Here is a 26579-nt window from a genome sequence, read left to right as displayed (position 1 = left end):
CTTCTGTGTACTGCTCATGTTTCCGTGTTTAAGTCTTCTTTATGCTGAAGATGATATCAAATGAGGCGTTCACTATTTTCAGTACAGGTGTGTGTAAGTGTGTCACAGATGTTAACAGAGGAAGCACGTCTCTGTATTTTATCACCATCCTCAGATAGGTTTTACATGCGCGTTCTACCAGACTCAAACATGTACGTTGTGCACATACCTACGAGTTACACTAAATGGGTCATACCCTGACTCTCTTAAAGGAACTACTCTTATCAACCCCTTTGTAAAATGTCACATTTTCAAAATGTGGCAGGGAAAATGTCTTCATTTTAAATGATAAGCAACACTTTTGCCCCAGCTAACTTGCAATATACATGTGTAAAAAAAAAAAAAAAAAAAAAAAGTACCACTGCTTCAAGTTTTCTCAGTACAGCATAGTTCTTAGTGGTTTCTGAAACTTTTCTCCTAAATTTAGTGATTTTGTGAGTGACATAAACTTCCTGACAGATGAGTCAGCATTGACAAAATTGGGTAGATGAATGAGAAATACTAATACTTTCCTTACATACTGTACTTCCCACAGCTGCTTTTTTCAATAATTTATCTTGTAGAAAAGGACTGGATTCACTGGAACGCTTTGTGAGAGAAACTGTACACGTTTGACTGAAAAACTCACATTTATTTCCTTTCAATTGCAATTTTTGGCTTAAATTACCACCCAGTGGAAAGGATGCTATAGATAATACATAGAACTTGGAGTCTGGTTCAGATATAGTATAGTCAGACGGAAACAATAGCCACAGGAGGAATGTGCCATACATACTGTCGATGAATGATAAAATGATAAAGTTGTTTTGTTATTGACACAACTGAGATGTTGTGAAAGATTAAGATGTTCTGTTATGTTATGATGGCACAAGAAGGAGAGAAAAAGAGCGAGAACAAGATACTGTATGAGCTGGAGCCCGGCCTGAAGTCTGTGGGCAAACTACTCCAGCATCTGCCTTGAAATGAAGGGACAACCCTGCTTTTAATCAGTGGAACGTAAGCGCTGTACTTAAGTACAGTTTTGAAGTCATTGTTCTTTACTAGATTATTTCCATTTCATGCTTCATTGCTACTTCTACAGCAATGTGTGTCTGAGGGACATATGGTGCTTTTCACACCACTACATTTATTTCACAGCTACAGTTTCAGATCACAGCAAAATATCATTTTACATCCAAAACATATCAACGTCTTATATGAAGTATTATAGACTGAACCTCCCAGCAACCAGCTACAGCATTATAAAATAACAACGGTAATAATTATCCGATAACATAATGTACTGTATACAGTAAGAGGACATTGTGAGAGGAGACATTCTGCATAATGAGTGCTTTAACTTTTTATTTTTATGTACTTTTTGTTAATAAACCTTTGTCATTTAATAATTTAAAAGCTTTTTTCAGATAAAAACTTTGGCTTTTTAATGATGTTTTTTGAAAGTGTAGTATTGCTTCTTTTTCCTTTACTTGAAGTTAGGGGTACTTCTTTCACCTCTGCTTTTAATAACAGAGAATTTAGAAGAGAAGGAGACAAAGAAAGCAAAATAACTATCACTATCTTCATATCACTTTGACAGAAGATCGATCGCTATTAAATCACCTTTTAGAAAGTACTTTTCTGTTATATAGTTGTTTTTCTTTAATGTAACAGTGTCCTATTTATTTATTGCACAATTTGCAATGATTATGACAAACATATGATGTAATGATTGTTTTCTACTGGTTTTGAAAATGTGCCATTGCCTCTTGTTGTGTTGATTGACATTTGACCTATATAAGTATTTTATAATCCCATGTGGAACCAGCCAAACTGATATGACACTAAAAGAAAAGAAAAAAAAAACTAAAAACATTCATATATTAACTAACATAAATCAACATTTTGCAATCTACCTTATTCAGTTTCATCCCATGCTGAAACCTTTGCTTTCTTTAAAGTTCTCTCAGTGATGATTTCTGACCGGTTACACTGAACATCGATGTGTAAAGTAATCTGTCTCATTCAGAAAAACATCAATTTAAACCATCTTTTTGACAAAGATGTCAGACAGTCCCTATAACAGGTGAAACTTGAGTTAATTCTCAGCAGAGTTTCAGGGTCTTGGTGCAATACAGTGCCGCCGTGTTGCTGTGGTATCACAGGGGAGGTTTGAAGATGATGATACCGGGAATCAGAGCCTGTCTCGGCAGCACTCTGCGCACCCCCACACCACTGTGAAACCCAACCAGCGTCTCACCCACCGCCATGCACACTCATGACTAGCTCTCAGTCTGACTCTGAAACACACACACACACACCCTTTACATTACTGTGACATGAAGTTACATGACCTTTTATCAGCTTTCATGGAGCACCGCGGAGACACAAATTGTTTTACACTGAACTACAGAAATCCAACATCTATAAGCTGTAACTTCATAATGGAAAACTGTGAATGAAAACAGGATATTGTAAATTCATAAAGCAACCAAAAACCCAGTCACTCCTCTCAATATATTAACAATAACGTAACCATTCAATATACTACACTAGGTCTTTATACATATGAGAAATGCTTGTTTCCAAAGCCTTTGTTGCAGCATATTTGGTAAGTTACATCACAAATAATGTTTTATTTTCCAGTGGTTAGTGGTTGCATACCGAGTCCAAGAAACACTGCTCCATTTAAACAGCGTTTAAACATTTATATAACAGTAGCTTCACCTCCTTTTGCATAAGACTTACCAAAACCCTGCTTCACAGTTTCACACCGTTATGGCTGCCGACTAATCAGTAGCTCAACTGGATCACTTTGAGGTTCTCTGTCTTGCTCAAGGGCACTTCAACCTTCGTTTTTAAGATTGGGGGAAGATATATGAATGCACCTTCATATTTATGAACTTCCAGGTCTTTCCTTTGACTTCTATTCATCATTATCATCAGTCCAACAGAATATAACTGAACTGTTGCTACAGTTCAGTCTTATCAGGGCTGGATTAACCTGCCGGCGAACCCAGAGGCGAAGAGGAGCTACTGGGCATTTTCCAACCCTCTGTTACATTTAGGGCCTTTTAACAGCAAAGAAAAACACCAGAACCGCCTTCAGTACAGCACTGGCTAAATGACTTGTCGGGTGCAATCCACCGCGAAACAATAAGGCATGCTCTGAGGGACGAATTTGGGGATTTTATGTGTGATGTGGTCCCCCTTATTGACTTTCTGGAAGAAGTCCACATCAGTTTGATAACTCTCATTGTCCATCAGACAGCTCTTAGACAAACAGTCTTTGTTTTTCATCCTTTTCTCTTCAAATTGTATTTAATTTATGTACCTTTCTTTAAAATTTGTCAGCTTGAACACTCTTCACTATGTTCATTATGTGTTCTTGTGGGTTAATTGTGTTCTGTGTTCATCTTTATTTAAAACTCAGGCATATAACAGTACCAACTGTGTGAAAAATCACAGCTTCAATAATAATACGGTAACCCCCTATTAATCCAAATCACTGTGCAATCTGTGCTGTTTTTCTAAAATATGTTCTACCGAGCTCCAGACTTGCTTTGCGGTAAATTGTTTGAACCATAGTTTCATTTAGGAATATAGAAAATATAACACAAAGCTGAAATAATGAATGTTTTGAAACTATATTTTGACACAAGTGTATTTTTCATGACAGGGCAGCACGCCCACCATAAAGAAAGAGTTTAGCATTTTCGTAAATATGCTCATTCACTTTTCTGAGAGTTACATGAGAAGATTGATTTAATTCTCAAGTTTGCTTGTTCAATATAAAGCTACAGCCATCAGCCAGTCTCCTAACTAAACTACTATCCTGGCTCTGTCCAGCACCTAATAGCACCTCTAAAGCTCATTAGCAGACACTTCATGAAGTGTATCATTTGTTCATTATGTTCGACTATTTCTTGGCTGGGATCACTGTCTTTCTGGAGTCTTTTTCTCACTGTGACAACAAGAAATAGTCCAAGAAACAACAAGACACAGCAAATGACCCTGTGTAAAAGCACAAATTGTTGTTTTTAAGCTTCAGTTTTTGTACAGAATTAGCAAACAAGACGTAACTTGATAATTAGTGAGCTTTAGAGGTGGATTTTGTTATCGATGGACAGAGTCAGACAGGCTGTTTCCCCTTTTTCCAGCCTTTATGCATAAGCTAAGATAACCAACTGCTGGCTGTAGCTTCATATTTACCATGCAAGCATGAAAGTGGTATCGATCTTCTCATCTAATTCTCAAGAAGAAAGCAAAAATTTCCCAAAGTGTCAAACTATTTCTTCAAGGCCCTTATCATGTTAGTTGATTTTGTGCTTTAGAGTTGTATATTCTCAGACAAATTTTAAGTTAAATTGGCAAAGTCAGTGCTGTTACTTTAAAATGCCCTCTCCTTTTATATACCAACCTTGTACATTAAAAAATGTAAAATCGACTTATTGTCTCATTAGCATGCAATTATTTACATTTAGGTTTTGGTTTTGTATCTGTTTTCTGTGCTACTGGTCTACAAAAGGGCTGTAAGCACAAAACATAAGCTTTCACCCAAAACTAGAACAGAACTGCACCATTTGATTTATTGATCTGGATTTTCTGTTTTAATAAAGCGAAAAGAGAAAAAAACTTAATATAAATTAATATAATTTGACCATTCTGACATTTGACCTCAAATGCCTCCTTTCACGAAGCACTTTTCAGATTTTTAACGTGACTTGCTGGTTATGAACATGTACTGTGTGTATGTGGTTTTCTTATTGTTTGTGTGTGTGTGTGTGTGTGTGTGTGTGTGTGTGTGTGTGTGTGTGTGTGTGTAGTACATTAGGATGTGTGTATGGCCCTTTAAAACCAAAAGAAATCATAAGAGAAAATGAGGGATGAGAGGGGAGAAAAACACCCACTCAAACTGAAAGTACGATGTGTGTGTGTGTGTGTGTTTGTCTGTGTGTGTGTGTGTGTGTGTGTGTGTGTGTGTGTGTGTGTCTGTGTCTGTGACGATGAAGCCACACATTAGGTGTTTTTTCTTTTGTTTCCAGCATCACTATGACACAGCTTGTAACAGAGTGGCGTTATGACAAGGTGGATGAAAGGCTGAAAGATCGACTGAAAGAGCGTCAGCGGGCCGATCATCTTTGGTGAAACTACATCTCTTTCTCCCTCTCTTTCTCGCTCTGTCTCTCTCTCTCCTCCCCCTTTTCTAACACACATGTCGACCTACCAGCAAACCATACACACATGCGTTTGACACTGACACATCTCTCTTCGTAATGACAACTTGACAGGTAAGAATATATTTTGTTGCATTTTTTTATTTTAATCAATAAAAGCAGTTTGTTTAACAATCCAGGGACCCTACATTAGCAATATTAGCACACACTACTAAATCACACATGTCCCCTATGAGTCCTGCTATTGGCATCATTTGACACTTTTATCCAAGGAGGCGCTTTTTTTTTACTAACTTTGCTAGTAAAATTCACTTTGAAGGTACACATGTTCAGGGATTTCGTGAGATCAATGAGATAAATCTTGTTCAAAGTTAAGGGTTTGCAATGATGCAGGCAAGACGTACATTGTGCCAAAAAATGAAAGACAAAAAACGCTGCTGCCGGTTAACGTCAGGAAAATATCCGTAAGAATGTATGCATTCAGTGCTCTGAGATTAAGTGTGGATGAGAAATGAACTTTAGTACAGTTCCTCTTCTTTTTTTTTCATTACTGCGACCAAAATCTGTCAAATGACTATGAAAATGATCTGAAAATGTGCTCATTGATACGTCCATGTACAGAAAATGTCTTGGAAAGATGTCTATTTGCATGCGTAGATGCAAAATGATAAATGATAGTATGATTTCTCTCTTAGAGTTGAACCTTGACATTACCTGTTTTATTCATTTCACTCTTGTTACCAGCAGCATGTTGGTGTTTACACCAAACAGCCTCTTACATAGGCCTTTCAGAGGCCTCAAACGACACGCTTGACTAATAAACAATTTGTGAGCGATATCATGAATATGATACCCATCACCGAGACTCAGCTAAAACATGTCCTGTACTGATCCACCAGCAAAAGGCCCACATGTTATTTGAAGTCTTGGATGCAACTGTAGAAGCCATTCATTTGCTAAGCTTTAATATTTGATACTATTGTGAATAAACACTTATTAGGTTTTTGTTGAAACTCTTTTACGGAGGTGTTAATTCAACTTCATGGTTATTTTGGAGGCTGTAGTTGGTGGCGCGGCTCGACTGTCTTTAATTTATTTCTAAAATTTAAATGTGAGGCTGAGCCCATTGATATGCACCATCTAAGGGTTTTACTGTTTCTAGTCTACCCTCATTGATTTAAATAGGGTGGACAAAACAGGAGAAGAAGAGTTTTTGTTGTTGTTGCTATTTTTATCCTCCGATTTTGTGACCTCCTTTGACATCTGCAGACAAAACGGGGGCAACAACCGCTTTTGTGTTTTGTACTACGAAGCAAAACGACGAAGCGTCTGTGCCAGCGAGGGCCGCAATGCAATACGTCTCGTTGAACAGAACACAATCGTCACAACTCAAGATGAAAATCCCAGCTTGAGAAACCGTATATAAGTCAAGTTGCTTCCTGTTGAACAGTATTCATCTTCTTCTCTATGAGGAAGAACGACTGACATGAGGAAAAGGAAGAAGGTTGCAATGGGTTGCAATGCATTTCAGTGTTTTCCAGAGACATATAACAAACAAGGGATTCAAGATTATATTCAATTGTATATTCATCATTAATCATATGTATATTAAGTTATTGGGCCTTCGATATGAGACCCAACATACTAAAATACAAACTAAATGATCACATAAGTATTCACCATCTTAACTTTAGGTGCAGTAGAGGCACCTCTGTGTTTGTGGATAGGTCTATACTAGCTTTACACATCTGGATGCTGAAGTCTTTCCTTGTTCTTTTTTGCAAAATCGCTCAAGTTCTGTTGAGTCACATGGGAACTGTTGGGGAACAGTAATTCTAAGTTTGAACTCTGACTTGGCCAGTGCATGACATTAACTTTGTTGTTTCTCTTAATTTCTGTTCCTTTTGGCTTTGTGTTTGAGATCGTTGTCTGGCTGGCAAACATTATGTTTATCGCGTTTTCCACCAGGATTTCTTTGAATTTTGCATTCAGATCTTACTAAATGCTGTGTCCAACACCGAAAGGTTCAGTTTTGGTCCCATCAGACCAAAGAACCGTCTTCACTTGGTTTCCCTTGCTTTCTGAGAAACACACCTCAGATGTCAGGTGACATTTTTTCAACAGTGGTTTTCACTTTGCCATAAAGCATCCGGAAAACAGTTGTTGTATGCATGGTGTCTCCCTTCTTAACCATGGAGCCCTGTAGCTCCTTCAGTGTTATTGTAGGCTTTTTTGCAGCCTCCCTCACTACTCCCCTTCTTGCACACACATACAGTGTTGGAGCACGGCCTGCTCTGCGTAGATTTACCGCTGTGACTATAATTGATATCACTAGTCTGAGGGATACTCAGCATCTTGAAAATGTATCCTCTCCGTGATTGGCGCTTTTCAGTAACCTCACTGCAGATAAGCTTGAAATATTGCTTTATCTTTACGCTATTGTTGCTGCAGAGAAATGAGTGTGTGTGCGTAACCATTTATCACTTTTCACACCTTAAATACACACAAATGACCTTCATTTAACCTGTGATGAAACTTCTGAAATCTATTAGGAGCACCATTGATGATTTATATGTGTCATACAGGGAGCGATTACTTGTGCAGTCTTTAATTTAATGTTTCATATTTGCACTTTATGTAGATCGTTTCGTAAAGATTTGTTTGTTTTCACTTCGGCATTAAAGTGTAAATGTAAAATAAATACTAATTAGTGATTTAAAGTTGTACAAAAGTCCAGGCGATGTGCATATATTTGCTTTTTTCCTCTATATGACTTTGTCATCTTCACTGTATTGTTGCATTGTGGTATTTGCTGTTGTAGATATACAAATGTTGAGTTTAAAACTACAACAGCATGAAAATGTGATTTAGAGCGACACAGTACACAGATAGGGAGGACAGAGAGAAAAGGCATCCAAAAAAATCATCCATCAAAAGGAAATGACATGTGTTCATCCAGCTGCAGGCATAAAGTATGAAGGCCGATATGAAGACGATGCGCTTCGCCTCCTCAACGCTGAGGAATCAACTACTGTCACTACTCCTCACCAGATTTCAGAAGTGTGCGGGCCAATAATCTTATGTTTACCATCTAAACAAATCCTTCAATTAATTAAGAAATCAATCTGAGTTAAGTTTGCTGCAGTGCAGCTGGAAGGATGAACTCTTTCATATTAAGCACAGAATAGTTTGATAAGTTGTCGGTCAATCGCCTTGGAAAGAATTAATTTATTTATTCACTTAAACATGAAGCAATGGCAGAAATGTTAAGTGTTCAGATTAACTGCAGCTTTTGTTTTTAATTAACAGGCAATAAAATAAGACTCGATCGAAATAGAGAAATTGTTGGATTCTTTGGTAATAATAGCGTAGGCGAAGACCTGTGCGACTCCATTCAATGTTTACAGAAACATGACATTTATGCTTGTATGTAACATTTGAATATACTTGAATAAAGTTGCAGTTTTCATTCAGTTGATGCATTATATTTACACATCAAATGACTTTCTGTCCTGACATTTGTGTTTTGTGAATAATGCAGCTTTGATTAATCTTATACCAAAGAATGTATAAATGCAATCTTTAACGTTCTTACTAATTTACTCTGTAGATTCACTACATTCACCACAGTTACACTATGTTCACCAGTGTATCAGTGATCAATTCAACGTTTCTAGCAATATAATATACAGTCCAAATATACTTTTCAAAAAGTGCAGGCGCAAAAATATATCAGTAAGTACTACTGCAAGTCTGAATCCATTATTAGCTTGAATCCTGTCATAAGTTAAAGAAAAACGGTGAACTCACACTAATTTATAGTGTGAGTTTATATTTATAAAATGTTCTCCAAATGACAATATGCTAATTACTTTTCTCAGTTCACTGTAGCCCTTCTGACCTTGAGTTGAACGGATGGCAATAAAGACATTATATTGTGTGATCGCACATAATTGCATACAAATGGCGACTTTAAACAAATAGATGACTGTGATGGTAAAATTGTCATTAATCTGTAATATAGTACAGAAAATGTTAAATTGGACTTATTTGCCGCTTACAAATTACATTGCGTTTAAAATGTTTTGTCACTCTTGAACCAAGCTCGATAAATTTCTTAGCTCTTGAAAAGTTGACGTATGGATCATGTGGGGCTGGAGAGAACGGTTTTAGACGGTTTTAGACGGTTTTAGATGGTTTTAGACGGTTTTAGACGGTCAGCGCTCGCCATGAAATCAGCACCAGCGTGTACAGGAATTCTGTTTACGAGCAATGCGGGTTTATGAAATTCACATATTTACCCAAAGTGAGTCAAAATGTCCTTTAACATCCATTGTAGAACCCTGTAGGTTGGACCACATGACACAGTGTGCTCTATTGTGTAACTCCACCATTTATAAATGCTTTTTGGTGATGAATGATAAAATGTCCTCGTGTGGTGCAGACTGGTGTCACTCATTTTAAATGAAAGAAGCCTCTAGAAGTCTGTATTGCAGGCATGCGTACGTACAGCAGGGTCTCTGAACCCTGTGATCTTCTTAGGTGCAAAACCTCTTTTGTGACTCTGGATATTAAAGAGTCGTTGAGCTGTTCTGTGATTTTCAGGCCTGCCTTGATTCTTTTGTAAAACAAAAGAGGGGCTCCTATCTGTTTATTTAAAATAGATCAAATATCACTATGGCAGTTTTAGGACTTCACTGTGTGGGGTCCCGACACCAAAGCTGTAACATCAGACACAAAAATTAGAATTTCACTGCACTGAAGCTTTGCATGAATCTTATTTCTTATATGTGTATGTGCAGTTATTACTATACTGTCTGACAGTGGTTTAGACATAACATCTTTAAGACATTTTCATGACTGTTTTTCCTAAATTGTGAACAAATCGGAATGTTTTTGAGACAGGGATACACTGTCTATTGGTAAATCTCTTTAATTGATTGAATCACGATTGTGTTTTAGCTTCAAATGTTTGTATAAAGTTATTTATTTAATAAAGGAAAAGCGTATTTTTTATAAATATAATCTTTTGCACCAGCCTCTTTTGCAATGAGCAGCTTGGTAACAGTTTCACTTTTACGTGTGCGGTATTTAATACTTCGTCATGCCTTCTCGATGATGTTAACCTTGTACCGTCCATCATGCATACACCTTCATCATCAGCATAGAACGTCATTAGTTGCAATGTGATCGAAGGGCAAGATTCCATTCGACAAATACAGCGGCATTTTCATTTTACTAGTGGTTGTTGACAAGCTTAACAGCCGCAAAATGGCCTGTTGTGCGTTTTGTGATGCGATGTGTTTCACATTATATGATGGTTTAATTTCTGTCTCTTCCATTCAGTTCCTCTGTTCCCGCCAGTCATCGCTTATTTTTTCAGTGACAGAGGTCAGACGGAGAGGGTTCGGAGAAGAAAAAGTCCAGAAGTGCTTCTCTCGTTCCCCCTCCTCTGCTCCCGAATGTTTTTATGGTGAATTTGAGAGAAAACTAGAGAACCGTCTCCCCCGTATTCACTCCTCCGCACTCCCCTTCCATCCTCTCACATCCTTTCATTCACACATTTCTCGTTCGGTTGTTTTCTCGAGGTTTCGTGCGCACACAAGTACAAGTACATGCAAATGTGTACATGCAGGAGACCCAGACACATTTTTGAACTGTTAGGCTTTCCATACAGAACCACAAGTATAAAGAAGGTATGATGCGCTTTTTTCAGATATACGGAGACCTTAAATGTTCAAAAACTGCGTAAAAATCCACTTCAAGTCAAGGTGCCTTGAGTTTAGCCTTCAGCTATCTAATGAAGTACGGAAATAAGCTTCCAAACTTACATTTGAAGGTTTTTATTACAAAAAAACCAATATATTCTATCTCATTAATTTAATCACATTATATGAATTATAATAAATATTAACAGCCAAGGGCATTGTTTAATCTTAAAATACATGACTATACTGAAAAAATAAAGCCCTCCTAGTTGCATTGTTTTAATTTACACAAACTAATCCACATGTTGTGCACATATGAACAAAATAAGAAATATTAAAGAGTCCCTGTAATATCGGCAACTCTCTGCTTATTCCCTTACATTTTTCAGTTATGTCAGCTGTCAGACAACTGCATGATGTTTATTTGCAGGTATCAAGATAGAAAATACAGAATAAGTCGTCCCCCTGTTTCTCGATTCCTCCCCACAGTGATGTAAGGATGAGTCAGATATTGACATTGATAATATGTTTTATATAGATGTCTGCAAATGTTTTATTGCAGCTGAAACTCTTTGCACTGACCGAGGAGCCTTCAGATTTAAAATAGTTGCATTAAATATAATGTTATATCGGCAGTTTATCTCTACAAGCCTGAGCCTCAAATAATATGATTTGATATATTATCAAGAATGTTCTCAGGTATGCTAATATTGAGGTTATTGTGTCAGAGACAGGTTGAGTTACCACATTATTATCTATTATGCATGTTAATGCTGAGGTTTACAGCAATGAGATGTAGTCACACTGTACGAGTGACCTCAGCATTAACATGATCACCAACGCACACAGACATTCTCTCTTCCTTAAACACACACACACACACACACGCCCACACACACACTTTTCCATAATGCATAATACAGGTCTTGTGTAGGGGTTTCTCTCTCTTGCTCTCTCCTCTCTCTCTCTCTCTCTCTCTTACACACACACACACACACACACACAAACGCACACACACACAACCATACTTAGGCCTTTTTCTCATGTAGGGTTGAAAGACATTTTTATCCAAACAGAGACCACAAAAATGATTTGTGAGCACAGATCACAGATGGTTGCAGTGTCACATTTCACAAATGTTTGTCACGCACAAATCATAGATATATTTGTGAGTTCTACAGGGTCTCGTATGCTCGTGTCGCAAGTATGGTGTTTGTCTTGGTGAGTTGAGGTCGTAGTCATTTTGACTAACAAGAAAATGATTTTATGTTGCAAGTCGCAGCATGCATGTTGCAAATTTTGTGAAACAGACCCCAGGCAAGTTTAGCGTCAACTCAACCAGACACAACATTGTCACAATAGATGATCATAACTCTCAGAAAAGTTATGTTAAATAGCAGCTTTGTCAGACTGATATATCCACTTCCATTCACACTATGTGCAATAGATGCTGTCACTTTTGATGCAATATTTACGCAGTTTTCCAGATGTAGAAAGTAATTAAGTATTTTAACTCAAGGAGTGTAAGTGCGATTCAGAGGCCCTGACACTACCCTTGAGTTTTTTTATTTTGTCAGATTTACTTTGTACATTTTATAGTGAACCTTATACATTATACCATAACATATTTAATATAACTTAAAACTCAATATAGTATATATACAAGTATATATATGACACATAAAATAAAGATACTTTATATACCTCAATTCCATTTTATACATTTACTCCACTACATTTTAAAGGGAAAATTTGTTTTTACCCCACAAATATAGTCTTATGACTGTCTAAGTAACCTTGCAGATAAATACGTTACATAAGATGTCCATAAGATATGATTAATTATTTTGTTTTGGTTTTTTTTGATTACCCAAATAACAAAAGTGTGTGATGCAGTTAGATATAGCATGACCCTGAGCACATATATCCTGAAAACACTGCCAATATTTTCACTAATCACTGATTTACCACTCTTCAGGATGAGTATTTGGATTTTTTTACATTGCAGAACCGTATTTCAATACTTTTTGCACCATGGATAGTGAGCCAGTCACTATATTATGATGCTGGTTTTTAACCAGATTTATTAGTGTTCAGACTAATTACTGTTATTTAAACTGCTTGAAATTTTTGTCTATACAAAAATTAACACACACATACCTGTGTGTGTTCTTCCTGTGTGTGTTTTCTGACACCTGCAAGTGTCTGTGTGTGAGTGTGAAAGTCAGTGTGTGTGTGTGTGTGTGTGTGTGTGTGTGTGTGTGTGTGTGAGTGTGTGTGTGTGTGTGTGTGTGTGTGTGTGTGTGTGTGTGAGTGTGTGTGTGTGTGTGTGTGTGTGTGTGTGTGTGTGTGCACATATGTTAGTGGCCGAGGTTACTGGAGTGGCTCTTACACAGTGGCCGTGTTTGAGGTTATGTGTGTATGTGTGATCTGGTGTTTTAAGGTTATATGACATAACAAAGGTATTAACAGCAAGATAGCATATAAAAGGTGCATACCATACGTTTGTGTGGTGGGTGAGTGGGCGGGTGAGTGGGTGGGTGAGTGGGTGGGACTGCAGGGTGTAGAGGGTTCCCTGAACCTCATCGTTTGTCGCCGTCTTCCTTCCTGTTTCATTCTCTCTCACTTCCTGTCAGCTGACTCAGCCGGAGAATCTTGATCTGGTAAACATCTACACTGCCGCCCCTGCACATGCACTCTCACACACATAGACACGCGCGCGCGCGTGTACTGTATGAAGCCACACACAAACACAAAGATGTGTGCAGGCACATACACACATATAGAAGCACTCGTGTATGGGCACATGCACAGTTGGGTACTGAAAGACACTTTTCACACATACACACACCTTTTTCGCACCTTAGACAGTTAGATAACCTTGCTAGTTTCAAGCAAAAATAGTACTTAAATACAGCTTATATCATAAATTTATGCATATTTAATAAAAAAAAAGTGAGGAAATAAGTTTATTTCAACTCAGCAAATTAGAAAGCAGCTAAGATTCAATGTATGTTACATCAAGTGTTCAGTCACAAAAACTCAGCATGTATATCTTAAAAAAGAAAGGAGCTACAGAAAAAAAGAACAAAAAAGAAGGCATGACAAGAGAAAATAACAGAAATATACTGCAGAGAGCAGATAATAAGAGAAATGGACAGCAGAGAGATTTTTTTTTAAAAAGCCAGCAAAAGAGAAAAGAAGAAAGACAGGACAAGAGAAAACAAAGTTGGGCGCTTGGTGAGAACGAAAGAGAAAAAGAGACAGAAAGAGAGATAAGGACGGGCAAAGAGACGGAAAGAGAGAGAGATAGATGGAGGAGGGGGGCAGAGAGATAAAGATAGCTGAAAGGAGGGAGATCCGTCAGCGTTTGTTTCCTCAGGATGTGGTTACCACGACGACGAAAAGGCAGAGAGGCAACATCACTACCCGCTGGTCCCTTCTGACACCTGCAAATGTGTGTGTGTGAGTGTGAAAGTAAGTGTGTGTGTGTGTGTGTGTGTGTGTGTGTGTGTGTGTGTGTGTGTGTGTGTGTGTGTGTGTGTGTGTGTACGTGTGTTTCGATGAGTAACTGAGTGAGTAGCTGAGTGTGTGCGTGCATGAAAAAGACAGTGTATGTGTGGTCTGAGTATGCGGTGGTTGTGTGTGTGTCCATTTTGCTTAATGTATGTGTGACAGACAGTGTGTGTGTGTGTGTGTGTGTGTGTGTGTGTGTGTGTGTGTGTGTGTGTGTGTGTGTGTGTGTGTGCGTGCGCGCGCGCGCTGTCAAATGATAGAACAGCGAAGAGAGAGAGTCAGATAGGAAGAACTATGTGACAGGTTGAAAATCAGAAGGGGAAATAATTAGAGAAACGCACGAGACAGTGGAGAGCGATAAAGTAAAAAAAAGTCAGAGACAACTATGTGGATAATCAGAAGAGCAACCAGAACCCGAAAACATGAACAGCAGAGGACGAACATATGTGAAAAGGAAATTAAGCGCCAAAGACTGGTAAAAAAAAAAAACAACAACCTCAAAACGTATACAGTGTATTTGTCTCTTCAGCTCATCTTCCTTTGTTGTCTCTCTCTCTGACTCACTCATTGTCCTATTTAGAACAGAATGTGGTTTCAAGAAAGAAAAAACCTGCGTAGAACTTGAAATTTAATGCAACACACTGTAAACCTAAACGTATAGGCTACGTGCCTGCTCTGGAGTCTGTGCTTTTGAGAAGATTATATTATCAGTCAGGGTAAAAACTGAAAAGAAAATGTTTTTTATTGAACACTTATTCAGTTGCAGTGGATTTATTTAACGCCGCATGCTAGCAAAATTATTTTCTCTTTAGCTTATTAGCTTCTCCTGCAGCATCAGTTCAGCACAAGGGTTCTTGCATTTTTCTCAAATTTTCTTCAGACTAGGTTCCAGACATTTTCAATCACAATAATTTCTCACCATCATTTGAGGTAGACGGTGAGCATTAATGTTCAACAGGAATATGCATGCTAAAAACTGCTAATCGTGCCGGTACTCCAGTGGCCTATAGCATGCTCATGTAGCATTTTAGTATGATTTACTATTTTGTAATATACTTCATAGTGACTAGTTTATAACTTTAGCAATTATCAAAAGAATTACCTTCGACATCTGTCAGGCTCTGTACAGACCATTAATGGACAAGGATTTGGAGGTGCTGGCAGAAGTGTAATCTATTATGTTGCAGCTATTCACACAAAATGTGCCAAAGCTACATTTATGACTACTCTCGTCTTGAAACAGGCCTATTTGGTCTGACGCTTGCAATAACTACATTGTGTGTAACTTACTTACATTCATTAGAAAGTGATGGCACTGAGCAACTATGCTGGTTTTACTCCATGTTGGCAGAATGGAAGGAACGAGAAAACACTTGTTCACACATTATTCCAAGATGGTTATCCCCCTGCTAGCCTAAGTTACTGCTTTTGCTATGCTGCGTATTTGAAAAGGTTCATTAACAAGTGAAACCAGATCAAGCTATGTACAGCTGCATTTAAATTAACTGTACATGACTTTATTTAGATGTAATTGCCTGATATGGTTTTGCGGTCATGTTTGCACCGATATATATTGACACTTCTGTAGTACTTTTGAACAAGTGGGAGGTAAAACTTATGCCAGAAAATTCACAATATCTCTGACTTGGAATAGCAACAGGCTGTTTTTTCTGACTCAGTTGCTCATAATGTCATGAAACATGACATGATTAGTTAAAATAGTTCCAGGACTCTGTATTGAGTACTGCCCCAATTAAAGCACTGCCACTAATGTAGTTTTGGGATTTTATTCAGGTCATTCATACTTACAGTCTACTTACACTGTTTCTATCTCCCTCTACTGTAGGCACTCTAGCTAAACCCAGTGAGCCATCATGGAGGACCGTTCATCCACCCACACCTTTGCCAATCACCATCATTGCCTCCGTCCACCCTTTCACCTTCAGAGCTCTGAAGTTGGATATCCATCCACCCAGCATGCCCTGGATTCCCTGAAGCAGTATGGAAGTAGAGGGGAAGAATCCATAACATCCTTCTCGACTTCGAGCACTTCTTCTGGGGGAAGGAGAGGGAGCAGCGGGGGTGACAGAGGCTTCCTAAACACGAGTGGAGGTGGTTTGGATGGAGATGGTAGTCTAGGAGGCCATCTTGACAGAGAAAGCAGTTCAGGCGGCCATTTTGCTGACGCTTGGTATGGCAGTAGCAAAAAAGAGGATGTTTGGGATGACGGGGAGAGTTGTGAAAGCACTGCAGACGATTTTTATGGTAAAGGTGGTTGCTACAGTAACGTAAATGATGTTTTTTACACCAAGGATTGTGGCAGTGAGGACGGAGTCACTCGTAGAGTCAGAGCAAACTACAATAGTTATTCCCATGTTAGCTGTGAATCTAAAACTGACACAGTTTACGTTAGGGATGCTAACGTTAGCCACTTTACTAAACAAACTAGTTACAGAAGTGATGGCAGTGTAGATTATTGCAGAACAGATTCAAGAGTGAGTGATAATTATTTAGGAAGGGAGGAAGATTATGGGTCCAGCAGTGGCTCAGGTGAGGATCAGCTTCAACCAGCAGAGTTGGAGCAGGGACCCTGGCTCAATTATTCCTCTTTGAATCAAACTGGAGACGGTAGGTGGAGAGGAGGATCAAACACCCGCACTTTGGCCTCCGGGTGTCTTCCACAGAGATCGCCTATAGGCATCAACAGTGGGACATACACTCAAAAACTGGACTCTTTCTCTGAAGCTTTTCTCTCCCAGCGGAAGGGAAGATTCCCTATGATTCCCAGCGGTGATTCTTCTGGACACATCTGGGAATTTGGAGTTGGGAAAGGAGAAAGCCCCGGACTGATCAAGTCAAGGCACAGCTGCGCTTTTGATTCAGACCCCTACTTGCCACCCTCTTCCTCCTCACCTATTCACCCGTCTCTCCCGTCTTTCCCCTCTCCTCCCACATCATCTCATCTCATGCCGTCAGTTCTTAGTCCTCCTCCCACACCTTTACCTCCTCCCTCTCACTCCCCATCCAAAATGGACTCTCCCGGTGCGTTCGGGGGAACCGCACATCCGGTTTCACAGGGGGGAGACACACTTGGTGGGCTCCAGTTTTTTGCTTCCCGCCTTCAGCCATCTGTCCACTCCCCTGGGATGATATGGAAGTTTCCCCTGCTGTCACATTGCTTTTCACAGTCGTCAGAAGACCCCAGCAACAACGAGGACAACCTAAGATCTTCCCATGGTGGTGACTATGGCAACATCACAGGTAAGACGTTGTATGTGCATTTTTGTGAATGAAGAATATAAAATATCTATCGATAAATGTTTATCTGTCGTAACCAAGAAAGAAAAGAACGTAAAGTCACTTAAATGAACTTTATTTCCCCCCTTACAAAAAAAAACCACACGTTAAAACCCACATGTAAATTTACGGGACATGTGGGTTTTCATAGGTGAACTTGTGAAATTTCCCGTTTCCTACATGCAAATGATATTTCACTTTTCACATATAGTCATACAATTTGTAACAGTTATTTTTTGTAAGATTTTACACATTTGTGACAAAACCATGTCAAAACAATCACATGTGAAAAATGAAATGTTCACCTGTGATGACCGACATATAACCGCAATTACGGTATGTTTGCTTTAAATTCACCAGTGGGACTTCACAAGAATTGAGTAGTGTTTCCAAATAACAGATTCTGTCAGTGTCTGGTGTAACGCTTTCCTGTCTGTAAAGATAACAGTGACGTCTTTGATTTTTTTTTTTTCTGTCTAGTTTTAGTTTTCTCACAGTCACACACAAAATGATCAAGCAGTTTTACATTACATTATGGAGCACTGACAATATCATGACAATGCCATGACTTTCCTCTGTCCTCTACTGTTCCTGTCATCCCCGTCCCCCTTTTTTCCCATTCCATCTCTGTTTTTATTTTTCCAGCCTCACATGATGTTGTTCAGTCTGCTGAATCAGCGTTCCTCACTTCTTCATTCCACCGGCCGTCCCTCCAACCATCCAGAGCTCTCTGTCCCTCCAACACTCAATTCCTCCATCCCTCCTCCCCTCTTCCCTCTCGCCCATGTCACCTTTCAGGCCAACATAATGAGGCGGCAGAAAAGAACGCTCCTTACATGGTGACCCAGAAAGTAAAGAATGGACCAATCAGCGTCAGCCACCCACAGCTACAGGTAGCCTACAGTGTGGAACTTCTACCTCTTAACAACAGGAAGCATTTGAAGAAATGTAACTAATTTAAATTTGTCTGAGTGAGACAAGAAAAGCAATCTTGTGCATCTTTGTGCGTTCTTGAGTGTGCGGTCCAGCATTGTTAAAAAATTGTGTTCATTGGGTTGCCAGGTTGTAAGCCCATATTTAAGAAAAGACCATTCAATAGATAGATATCCTCCACTTATGTAGGCCTAGTTGGCTTAATATATTTTAGCATATCAATACTTTGGTTTATGACCAAATACCTGAAAAACTAATGACATTCCCATCAGCCTTTTTGTGTTTAGTGCTAATTAGAACATGTTAGCATGCTAAAACACTAAAATAGGAGTGTGAACATAGTAAACATTATGCCCACTAAACATCAGCGTATTAGCACAGTGGGAGAATGTTAGCATTAAGCTCAAAGCACTCGTGCCTCACAGAGCTGCTAGCATGGCTACTCTTTGTCTTGTTAGCTTTGTCTTTATTAGTCAGGAAGGACTATTCTGTAGATGGTTAACCTTTACTGTTTGAGAAGTCTTCATCATGAACAACCACTGTGTTTCAAAAGTCACATTTTCTCTGTGAGGTGAGCAGGTTTGCACATTGTCTTCACTCTTCCATCAACAAAACCCAGGTGACTAAAGAGCTTACCGGCTGACATGCCACAGCTGGAGAAGCTATGCAGAGGTAGTGGGCGGATGTATAAATGGTTGTTTGTCAAGAAATTACGTTAGCGCCAACTGCATTACTGCTTCTAAAACCACAGTGTTAGACTGGGTTTTTATTTTTAAGCACGTTGAATAGAAAGTGGCAAGCAACAAGTTTGACTCATAATACATATTTGAGGAGTTGTTCAGATTCTTAGAACAGGCACATAAATCCATCCATCAGTATTTAAAGCAATATTGGCGCTCTCATAAATCCAACTTCAAAATCTTATGGCTTGTCAGAAGAAATACGGATTCATCCATGAAGCTGACAGAGCCCCATCTGCAGTCTAATATAAATTAAACAATACAGTATGTACCGATGAAAGGCTGCCAGCTTTTTATTACAGGCTTCTATTGGTTTTTATGTTTAACTAGAATGAAAAATGAGACCACAGATATTAACTGACTGTCTAAATACCTCAGCTTTTAGACAGACTTTAATTGTGCGAGCACTGTATTTTTCTGTCTGGCTTTTCTTTTTAACAGTTTAAAATACTTTTTTCTTGTGTTCTTACAGCAACAATCTTCTCCAATCTACACTGGAACTCCATTTCCCAGTATCCTTCACTCTAGCAGGGGTCACAGGAGGGGTCACTACACTCCTCGACCCCTCCTCAATCCAGCCCGCAGGGGGACAGGGCTCTACTCCTCCCTGTCATCTCTCCATCACAGAGAGGAAGAGACGGCATGTGGAAAAGAGGAAGAGGAGTGTAGTGTGTTGTCGTAAGTAATGTTCTGAACTCGAGACGATTTAAGAAATAAGATAATAACAACTGAACACCAGCGATGAACGTGGGTCATGGTGTAAATAACACCTAGAACAGAAATAGACTGAAAAAAGTCTATTTGCTATTATTAGAATAACACTTTTACAGGATTCACACTTAGTGTTTTCCAGTTTGTTCTGTTCTCTATCCTTTGTGTTTTATTTTATCTCTTTTATCTCTTTTTCCTCCTCTCTCCAGGTGGGTCAACGTGGGTCCTGCTTTCCAGGCTGAGCTTCCTCTGTGCTGTGCGGAAGGTGAGCGGTCAGAGGTGTGGTCACCAGAGGGTGAATTGCCCAGGGAACAGTTGCTGTGGAAACCATTGGACAAGCTGGAGGAGAGTACCAACTTACAAGATCAAGGTAAATTGCCTGCCTGAATGGAGAAATGTTAGAAACAGGAGGTGATGAGTGAACATGGAAATGTTTTTCAAGCGGAAAAGCCCAAAACTACTTTAAGATTACGATGGAAGAAAGGCCATGGATAAATGAAAAGTTTTCAGTTAATTGATTGCAATGTTAAAACTGTGACTGTTTTGTGTGTGTGTGTGTGTGTGTGTGTGTGTGTGTGTGCTTGCACTCAGTGGAGAAGCTGTTGTCGATGTGTAGTTCTAGCTGCTTACCAGGAGGGGGCAGTAACATGGAGCTGGCTCTGCACTGTCTGCACTACTGTCAGGGAAACACAATGGTAAACAGCCAGGAAGAATATTAATACTTTAACATACAGTATGTCTATATTTCTTTATATATTCTTAATTTATTCTTTTATTTTCCATTCATTCCATCATTTCCATCATGCACCCCTCCATTATTACTTGCCTGCATCCACCCCTACTCTCTCACTAATTCTCTTTGTCATTTATTCATCTCTTTCTTTTTTTCTCATTCATATTTAGTTATTTCCCTTCAGAATCATTGCATGCCTCATCTGTCATTCCCCCCCCCACCCCACCCCACCCCTCCCCGATATGTTTCTCTCCCTCTTCTATTCCTCTCTCCTGTGTAGGCCACACTGGAGATGCTGCTGTTCTCACAGCCTTCACCAACTGGAGACTACCACTACTCTGGTAACCTTTGACCTTTCATTTCACCCTAACGCTTTGGATTTCCCTTGCTTGGATAATTTCTGTTTTTGTTTTTTTAACCTGATTTTCAATTAACTCTTTCTGTGAGTTTTGCTATTGAACTAGCTGTTCTGTTCTGATTATTAAACTTACTAACTCATGATTTGATGTTTTTTATATTTTGCTTGCAATGAACAGACCAAGCTTGAAGTCCACTAATCCTTGAGAACTTTAAGTAAATGTGGTATTGAAGGACAGAAATAGTAAACTAGTAAAATGAAGAAGAATGTGTTGCAGTGAAGAAAGATTACATTCAGTGTTTTTCTACAACAAAAACAATGTTTTACATGTTGAAATGTGAGTCAGCAAAGAGAACCCATTCCCACTGTATGTACAATAGTAGCCTTTGTATAGGCCCAAACCTCCTGCCACTTTCCTCACATGCCATCCTCTCTCTCTCTCTCTTTGTCTTTGTCTGTTTGGTGCATGAAAATCAAGTAAGGACTATGTTAAGTACAGAGCAGACATTGTTCTATTTAGTACTCAGGTGGGTGTATCCCTGTAGACAGGAGTACGGCTAGAAATGTTCAATCAAAGTCTCCATTTCCAACAAAGTCTCCCTTCCTATAGAACATTTGTGTGTGTGTCCTCAAGCAAACTTTATCAGCTGTACATATATGCATATGTTTACGGTTTACGCAACTTGCATTGTGAAAGCAGGCAGTCACTACAATCCATAGTGACAGAGACCTCAGACTCATCCTCTCCTCTTTTCTTTCATCAGCTATTGTCCAGTTGCTGCAGAGCAGCACGTTTGGATGGCCTTTTGGTATTTGTTTTCATTGTTTCTCATGCCCTGTTTCCCCCTGCCTGTCTTCCCCTCTCCCCCTTTTCGCTCTCTCTGTCTCTCTATTTAGGTAGTGATCTTTGGACAGAAAGTGAAAAAAATCTCTTCAGTACAGCTCTGGGGACTTATGGAAAAGACTTTTCACTCATACAAAAAATGGTACAGCTAAAATTCATTGTTTATTATTTATGTTACATTCTTCTGTTATTTGCCTTTTGTATGTGTTCACTTTCTAATCTTTATTTGGCTTATTTGGACTAAAAGTACATATGCACATTTACTATAAATGCTGACATGAATAAATCCTAGTTATTTCTGCTGCATATTTTGATGAATTTCATCATAAGTTCATTCTGTGTGAGTCAAAGGGCTCTATTTTGATGCAGACTCATGCTGCAAAGGTGAAGCAGTGTATTCCTAAAGTGCAGTGGGTTTTTTCCCCGCCTGCATCTGTTTGATGTTTGGTGACTCATTGTCCACTGCAGTAGGAGTGCAGCAGACATATTAAATTGCACAGAGAAAAAAAAAAGTTTATTTCAATTTTGATGGTATGCTATGATATCTGATTCTTATCAGCCTGTCATCCACAACAGCAAGCATGTATAAAGATCTTCCCTCTCAGCTCATTCACCCCCTATACAACCATCTGAAGGCGGCAGTTATGCACCTGTAGTCTGTAACTGAAGAGACCTCATTGTCAAAGTGGAATTAAGCACACTAAATCCACACATGGTGTCTTACACAACTATAGAATACTAAAAGTGCACCCCACCCCACACTGTGCTCTGAGGAAATCATTGTCAGTTGTATCCTGATTCATGAAATACACACCCAAAAACTCACAAAGTTCAATTTTAAGGTTGATTTTTTGCAACTCAGTAAGACATGAATAGGACACTGAGGCCAATATAATTCACAACATTCACACATAGCTGTACACTGATTATATATTACGGTAAGAGATAAATAACAGTGTAACATATCATTGGAAGCTGAAATGAATCAAGTCACATATGTGTCTGTATGTTGCAGGTGAAAACTAAGACCGTGTGCCAGTGTGTTGAGTTTTACTACCTAAGCAAGAAGCTCCTGGACAAACAGACGAAACAGAAGGAGGAAGAGAACAGAGATGGTGAGACGGAGCAGCAGGAAAGTGTAAGTAACACCTGAAAGGAGCGGGCGAGAATGAAGTGTGTAACTTTTTCTCAATGACCTTGCTTTTCATTTCCTTTTCTGTCATTTTCTGTTTTTATACCAGCCCGTTTCCTCAGTTCTAATTAAATTGCTATCTTTATCTCACTTCCTGTTGTTGTTTTTGTTTTTTGTCTATTTCTATGTCACTCTCTGGGCTATGTCATGTATTTTGATCTGACAGATATGCCTTACAGAAAGGAAAATAAGAGAGGCAAACAAAAACAAATGGTGTGGTTGGTGTAGGAACACAAATGGAGTATTTATGTAGTCTTGTGTAACGAGTTAAATGCATTACATGTTTATCCGTTGTGGAATGCAGCTCAATAAGTCAATCACAGCATGATGGCTTACAATTGGTCCTGTTGTTATAGACAACACCCATCTGTCAGCCAGTAGACAGGCAGTTTGGACGAGAGGAGGCGGTTCCTGTGCCCTCATTGGCCAGCTTCTTCCCCTGCAAGCTGTGCGGCAAGTGAGTGGGACAAGTCATACTAGAAAAAGCTTCAGCACAAATTTTTCTGTGTTTGCCTTGAGGGCGAGCCAACAGATGGTTTCGATTCTCAGACCTTCCTTTCATTTCTGTCTTTCTCTTCGCTCCAGAATGTTCTATAAAATCAAGTCCCGCAATGCTCACATGAAGATCCATCGCCAGCCTCAGGAGGATTGGACCGACAGGCGGCTGCAGCACCAGCTCCTCACTCAGCGTCTGGCCCTCAGTCATACTGCCAACCTTATGCCCACCCCAGGCAGTAACTTGCTGCCATCTCAGACTCCAGCACTGACCTTTCCCTCCTCTGGCCTCCCCGGTACTTCAAACAACAACAGCAATACAGACAGTGTCCTCAACTCTGTAACCAGTAGCAACGCCATCGCTCCCAGCAATTCCAGTGTCCTAGATCCCAGCACGCCTGTAACATATAGCAATATCAGCGCTCCAAACTCTCATGTAATCCCCAGTATTGATGTCAGTGACTCAAATCAAAGAGAGTCCAACACTGTCTTACCTTTCCATCAGTCATGGGGCTCATTTGGACACAGCCCCGACCCTGCTGCCTTCTACTGCAACCAAGAAGGGAAGGACACTGTAGGAGCCCAGACAGGAGGTGTGAAAGAGCCAATTAATTGGCAGTAGTGTTTAATTCTCCCAAAAGCATTACTACCACTGAGGTCTGAGACTCATCAACATATATGCATTGAATTTTCAATTCAAACTCATTTTTGATTCAAACTTCAGTCCTGGACAGCCTCCAGGTACTTTCTTTTTTTAATGCATATTTTTGTTGTAAACTGAGCACTTGTGTGTGTTACATATTTAAATGTTTCTTATACATTTGACATTTTAATTAAATTTGTAACCTCACGCTCGCTTTTGGTGTTTCTGTATTCAGAATAATTTGGCCTACAGTACAGGAGCTCATATATGCACACATTTTTATTTCTACAGTATACTTGTGAGGAAGTGATTGCCCTTGGCCTCTTCCCCTAATCTTACCACATATCCTTGCCTTTCTAACTGTAACCAAGACCAACTCTTAACCCTCACACAGTCCTTTACAAAACACCAAAATATCCTCACTTTTCAAAAAAGTCCTCACTCTCAGGGTCTGAAACGCACAAAGATCAAGGTCCTCACAAAGATCCAAATGTAAGAGCCTACACACACATGTCCACAAAGACAGACACACACAGCTTGTTGAAAGGACTTGATATAACACCATAATGGGCTAATATTGACCTTGGTAGACCATCTCCTCTCTCACAGCTGTCTGAGTACTAACTACAGAGTGTGTGTTTATGTGTGTTTGTGTGTGTGTGTGTGTGTGTGTGTGTGTTTGTGACTGTATCCTGGAAAATACTGGGAAAGGGCTAGAAGCAGTAGTTATATGTATTTGTGTGTGTGAGTGGTATAATAAAAAATGAAACATAAACATAAAAAATAATAATTTTAGGATAATTTGTGATGACATCAACCAAAAACTTTCTTCACCTTGCATTATATACTGTATATCAATCTATTTCCTAGTGTCTGCATGTTGATTTTTATTATAATACTGAATGTTAAGACAACGTCCTTATGACCTTATGTTTACACTCAATTCACCTGCACTGATTGGGTCAGTATCTTATCTGTTGTCTCTAGTGCATTTCTTAAGGCGGTTCTTTTATCCCATATCTTCATGAGCGTTACTAGCACTATGCTAGCGATAACAGTGTGTGTATATGGTATGTACAAGCATATATAATGTGCAATGTGCCCTTCTAGGTATCCTTGTTAAAGAACTATCCACGTCCTGTATGAGTATGCAGTTCCTCAAACGTATGTGTGCATGCATGTGCTCTATTGTGTGATCATATGAGTTTGTGTGTACACATGTGTATGTGAGCGTCATGTGTGCACCCCTGTTTATGTGTCCCTGAAACTATTTACAATGGCCTTTTAAATGGTTCCTCCCCCTGAAACACTCCCTCCCCGTGGCAAAAGTCCAGTGTGTCCAGCAAAGTTTGTCTGCCCTCTTTTCTCTGCCACTGATTCTTTCCAGCGATGCACCTCCCACCTCTGTAACATAGCGTGAGCTGTTTCTAGTTAATAAATGTGCTTGACCAGTGTCAGATTTGTCCTCTTTTCTTGCTCCTGTGCGCATATGCTCACCACCAGCTAACTGGGACTTAATGTAGTGATTTGAAACTTTACTGCGGATGTGAATGTGTTTGAAGTTTTCATTTTCACTCTCTAACTTGAAAGCGGAGGAGAGCGAGAGGGGCAGCAGAAACCAGCAGCAGCCCTGAATGTTGGCCTTTTCAGAGAGAGAGAGAGAGCACAAGCATGTAGATAAAGGGGGAGAGGGACACCAGATCAATGGGAAGAAAGAAGGGAGGAATGGGGAGAGAATAAACAGAGAAGTTACTGAGCAGTGGCCATTCACCTATTCATGGCGAGCAGCTCTTTGCCAGTTGACTGAGCCCATGCACCCACCACAACCCACTCCCACTTTTTCCTGGGTCAGCGTTGGACTGGTAAACAAAAACAGCTTTTTTCAGTCATTTCACTGGTGTGACAAGGGTATAATACACTGGAATGTTTGTCAATCAGAAATAACTATGAACGCCTGAAGATGAAGTTATAAACAAATAAAGGATAGCAACAAAGGACAACATGATATATCTTTTTCAGTTGAATTTAATGACAGTTATGAAGTTATCTTCATATATTCTCCATGTAATCCCTGAAATGTTTCAAATATTGAAAGAGTCACCAGAGTAAATTGAGTAAAATCAAATAATAAAATCAATACATTACTGAAGCAAGTCAGCTTATGATTAAATCTGTGTTTGAATCTCTACAATCCAATACATTATCTCTCCTTAT

General features: G+C 39.3%; 1 protein-coding gene across 5 annotated transcripts; it reads left to right on the top strand.

Moving 5' to 3' along the window:
• Positions 1-5037: 5037 nt before the first annotated feature.
• LOC122973979 lies at positions 5038-25819 on the top strand. Of its 5 annotated transcripts, none has more exons than XM_044341791.1 (11): positions 5038-5309; positions 16266-17680; positions 18362-18609; positions 19862-20067; positions 20310-20470; positions 20692-20795; positions 21114-21174; positions 22089-22177; positions 23051-23173; positions 23584-23684; positions 23813-25819. In XM_044341791.1, the coding sequence occupies exons 2-11, from the start codon at positions 16294-16296 to the stop codon at positions 24342-24344; spliced, it is 3012 nt and encodes a 1003-aa protein (XP_044197726.1). In that variant the 5' UTR covers positions 5038-5309; positions 16266-16293; the 3' UTR covers positions 24345-25819. The 5 variants fall into 5 exon arrangements, with proteins under 5 accessions (XP_044197726.1, XP_044197725.1, XP_044197727.1 ...); XM_044341790.1 differs by lacking the exon at positions 5038-5309 and adding an exon at positions 14209-14894; XM_044341792.1 differs by lacking the exon at positions 5038-5309 and adding an exon at positions 14932-15135.
• Positions 25820-26579: the final 760 nt, after the last annotated feature.

The sequence above is a fragment of the Thunnus albacares genome, chromosome 22, assembly GCF_914725855.1.
Source record: "Thunnus albacares chromosome 22, fThuAlb1.1, whole genome shotgun sequence".
In the NCBI taxonomy this organism is placed as follows: Eukaryota; Metazoa; Chordata; class Actinopteri; order Scombriformes; family Scombridae; genus Thunnus; species Thunnus albacares.
Note: the sequence above shows the minus strand (reverse complement) of the source record. Positions and strands in the feature narration are given on the sequence as shown.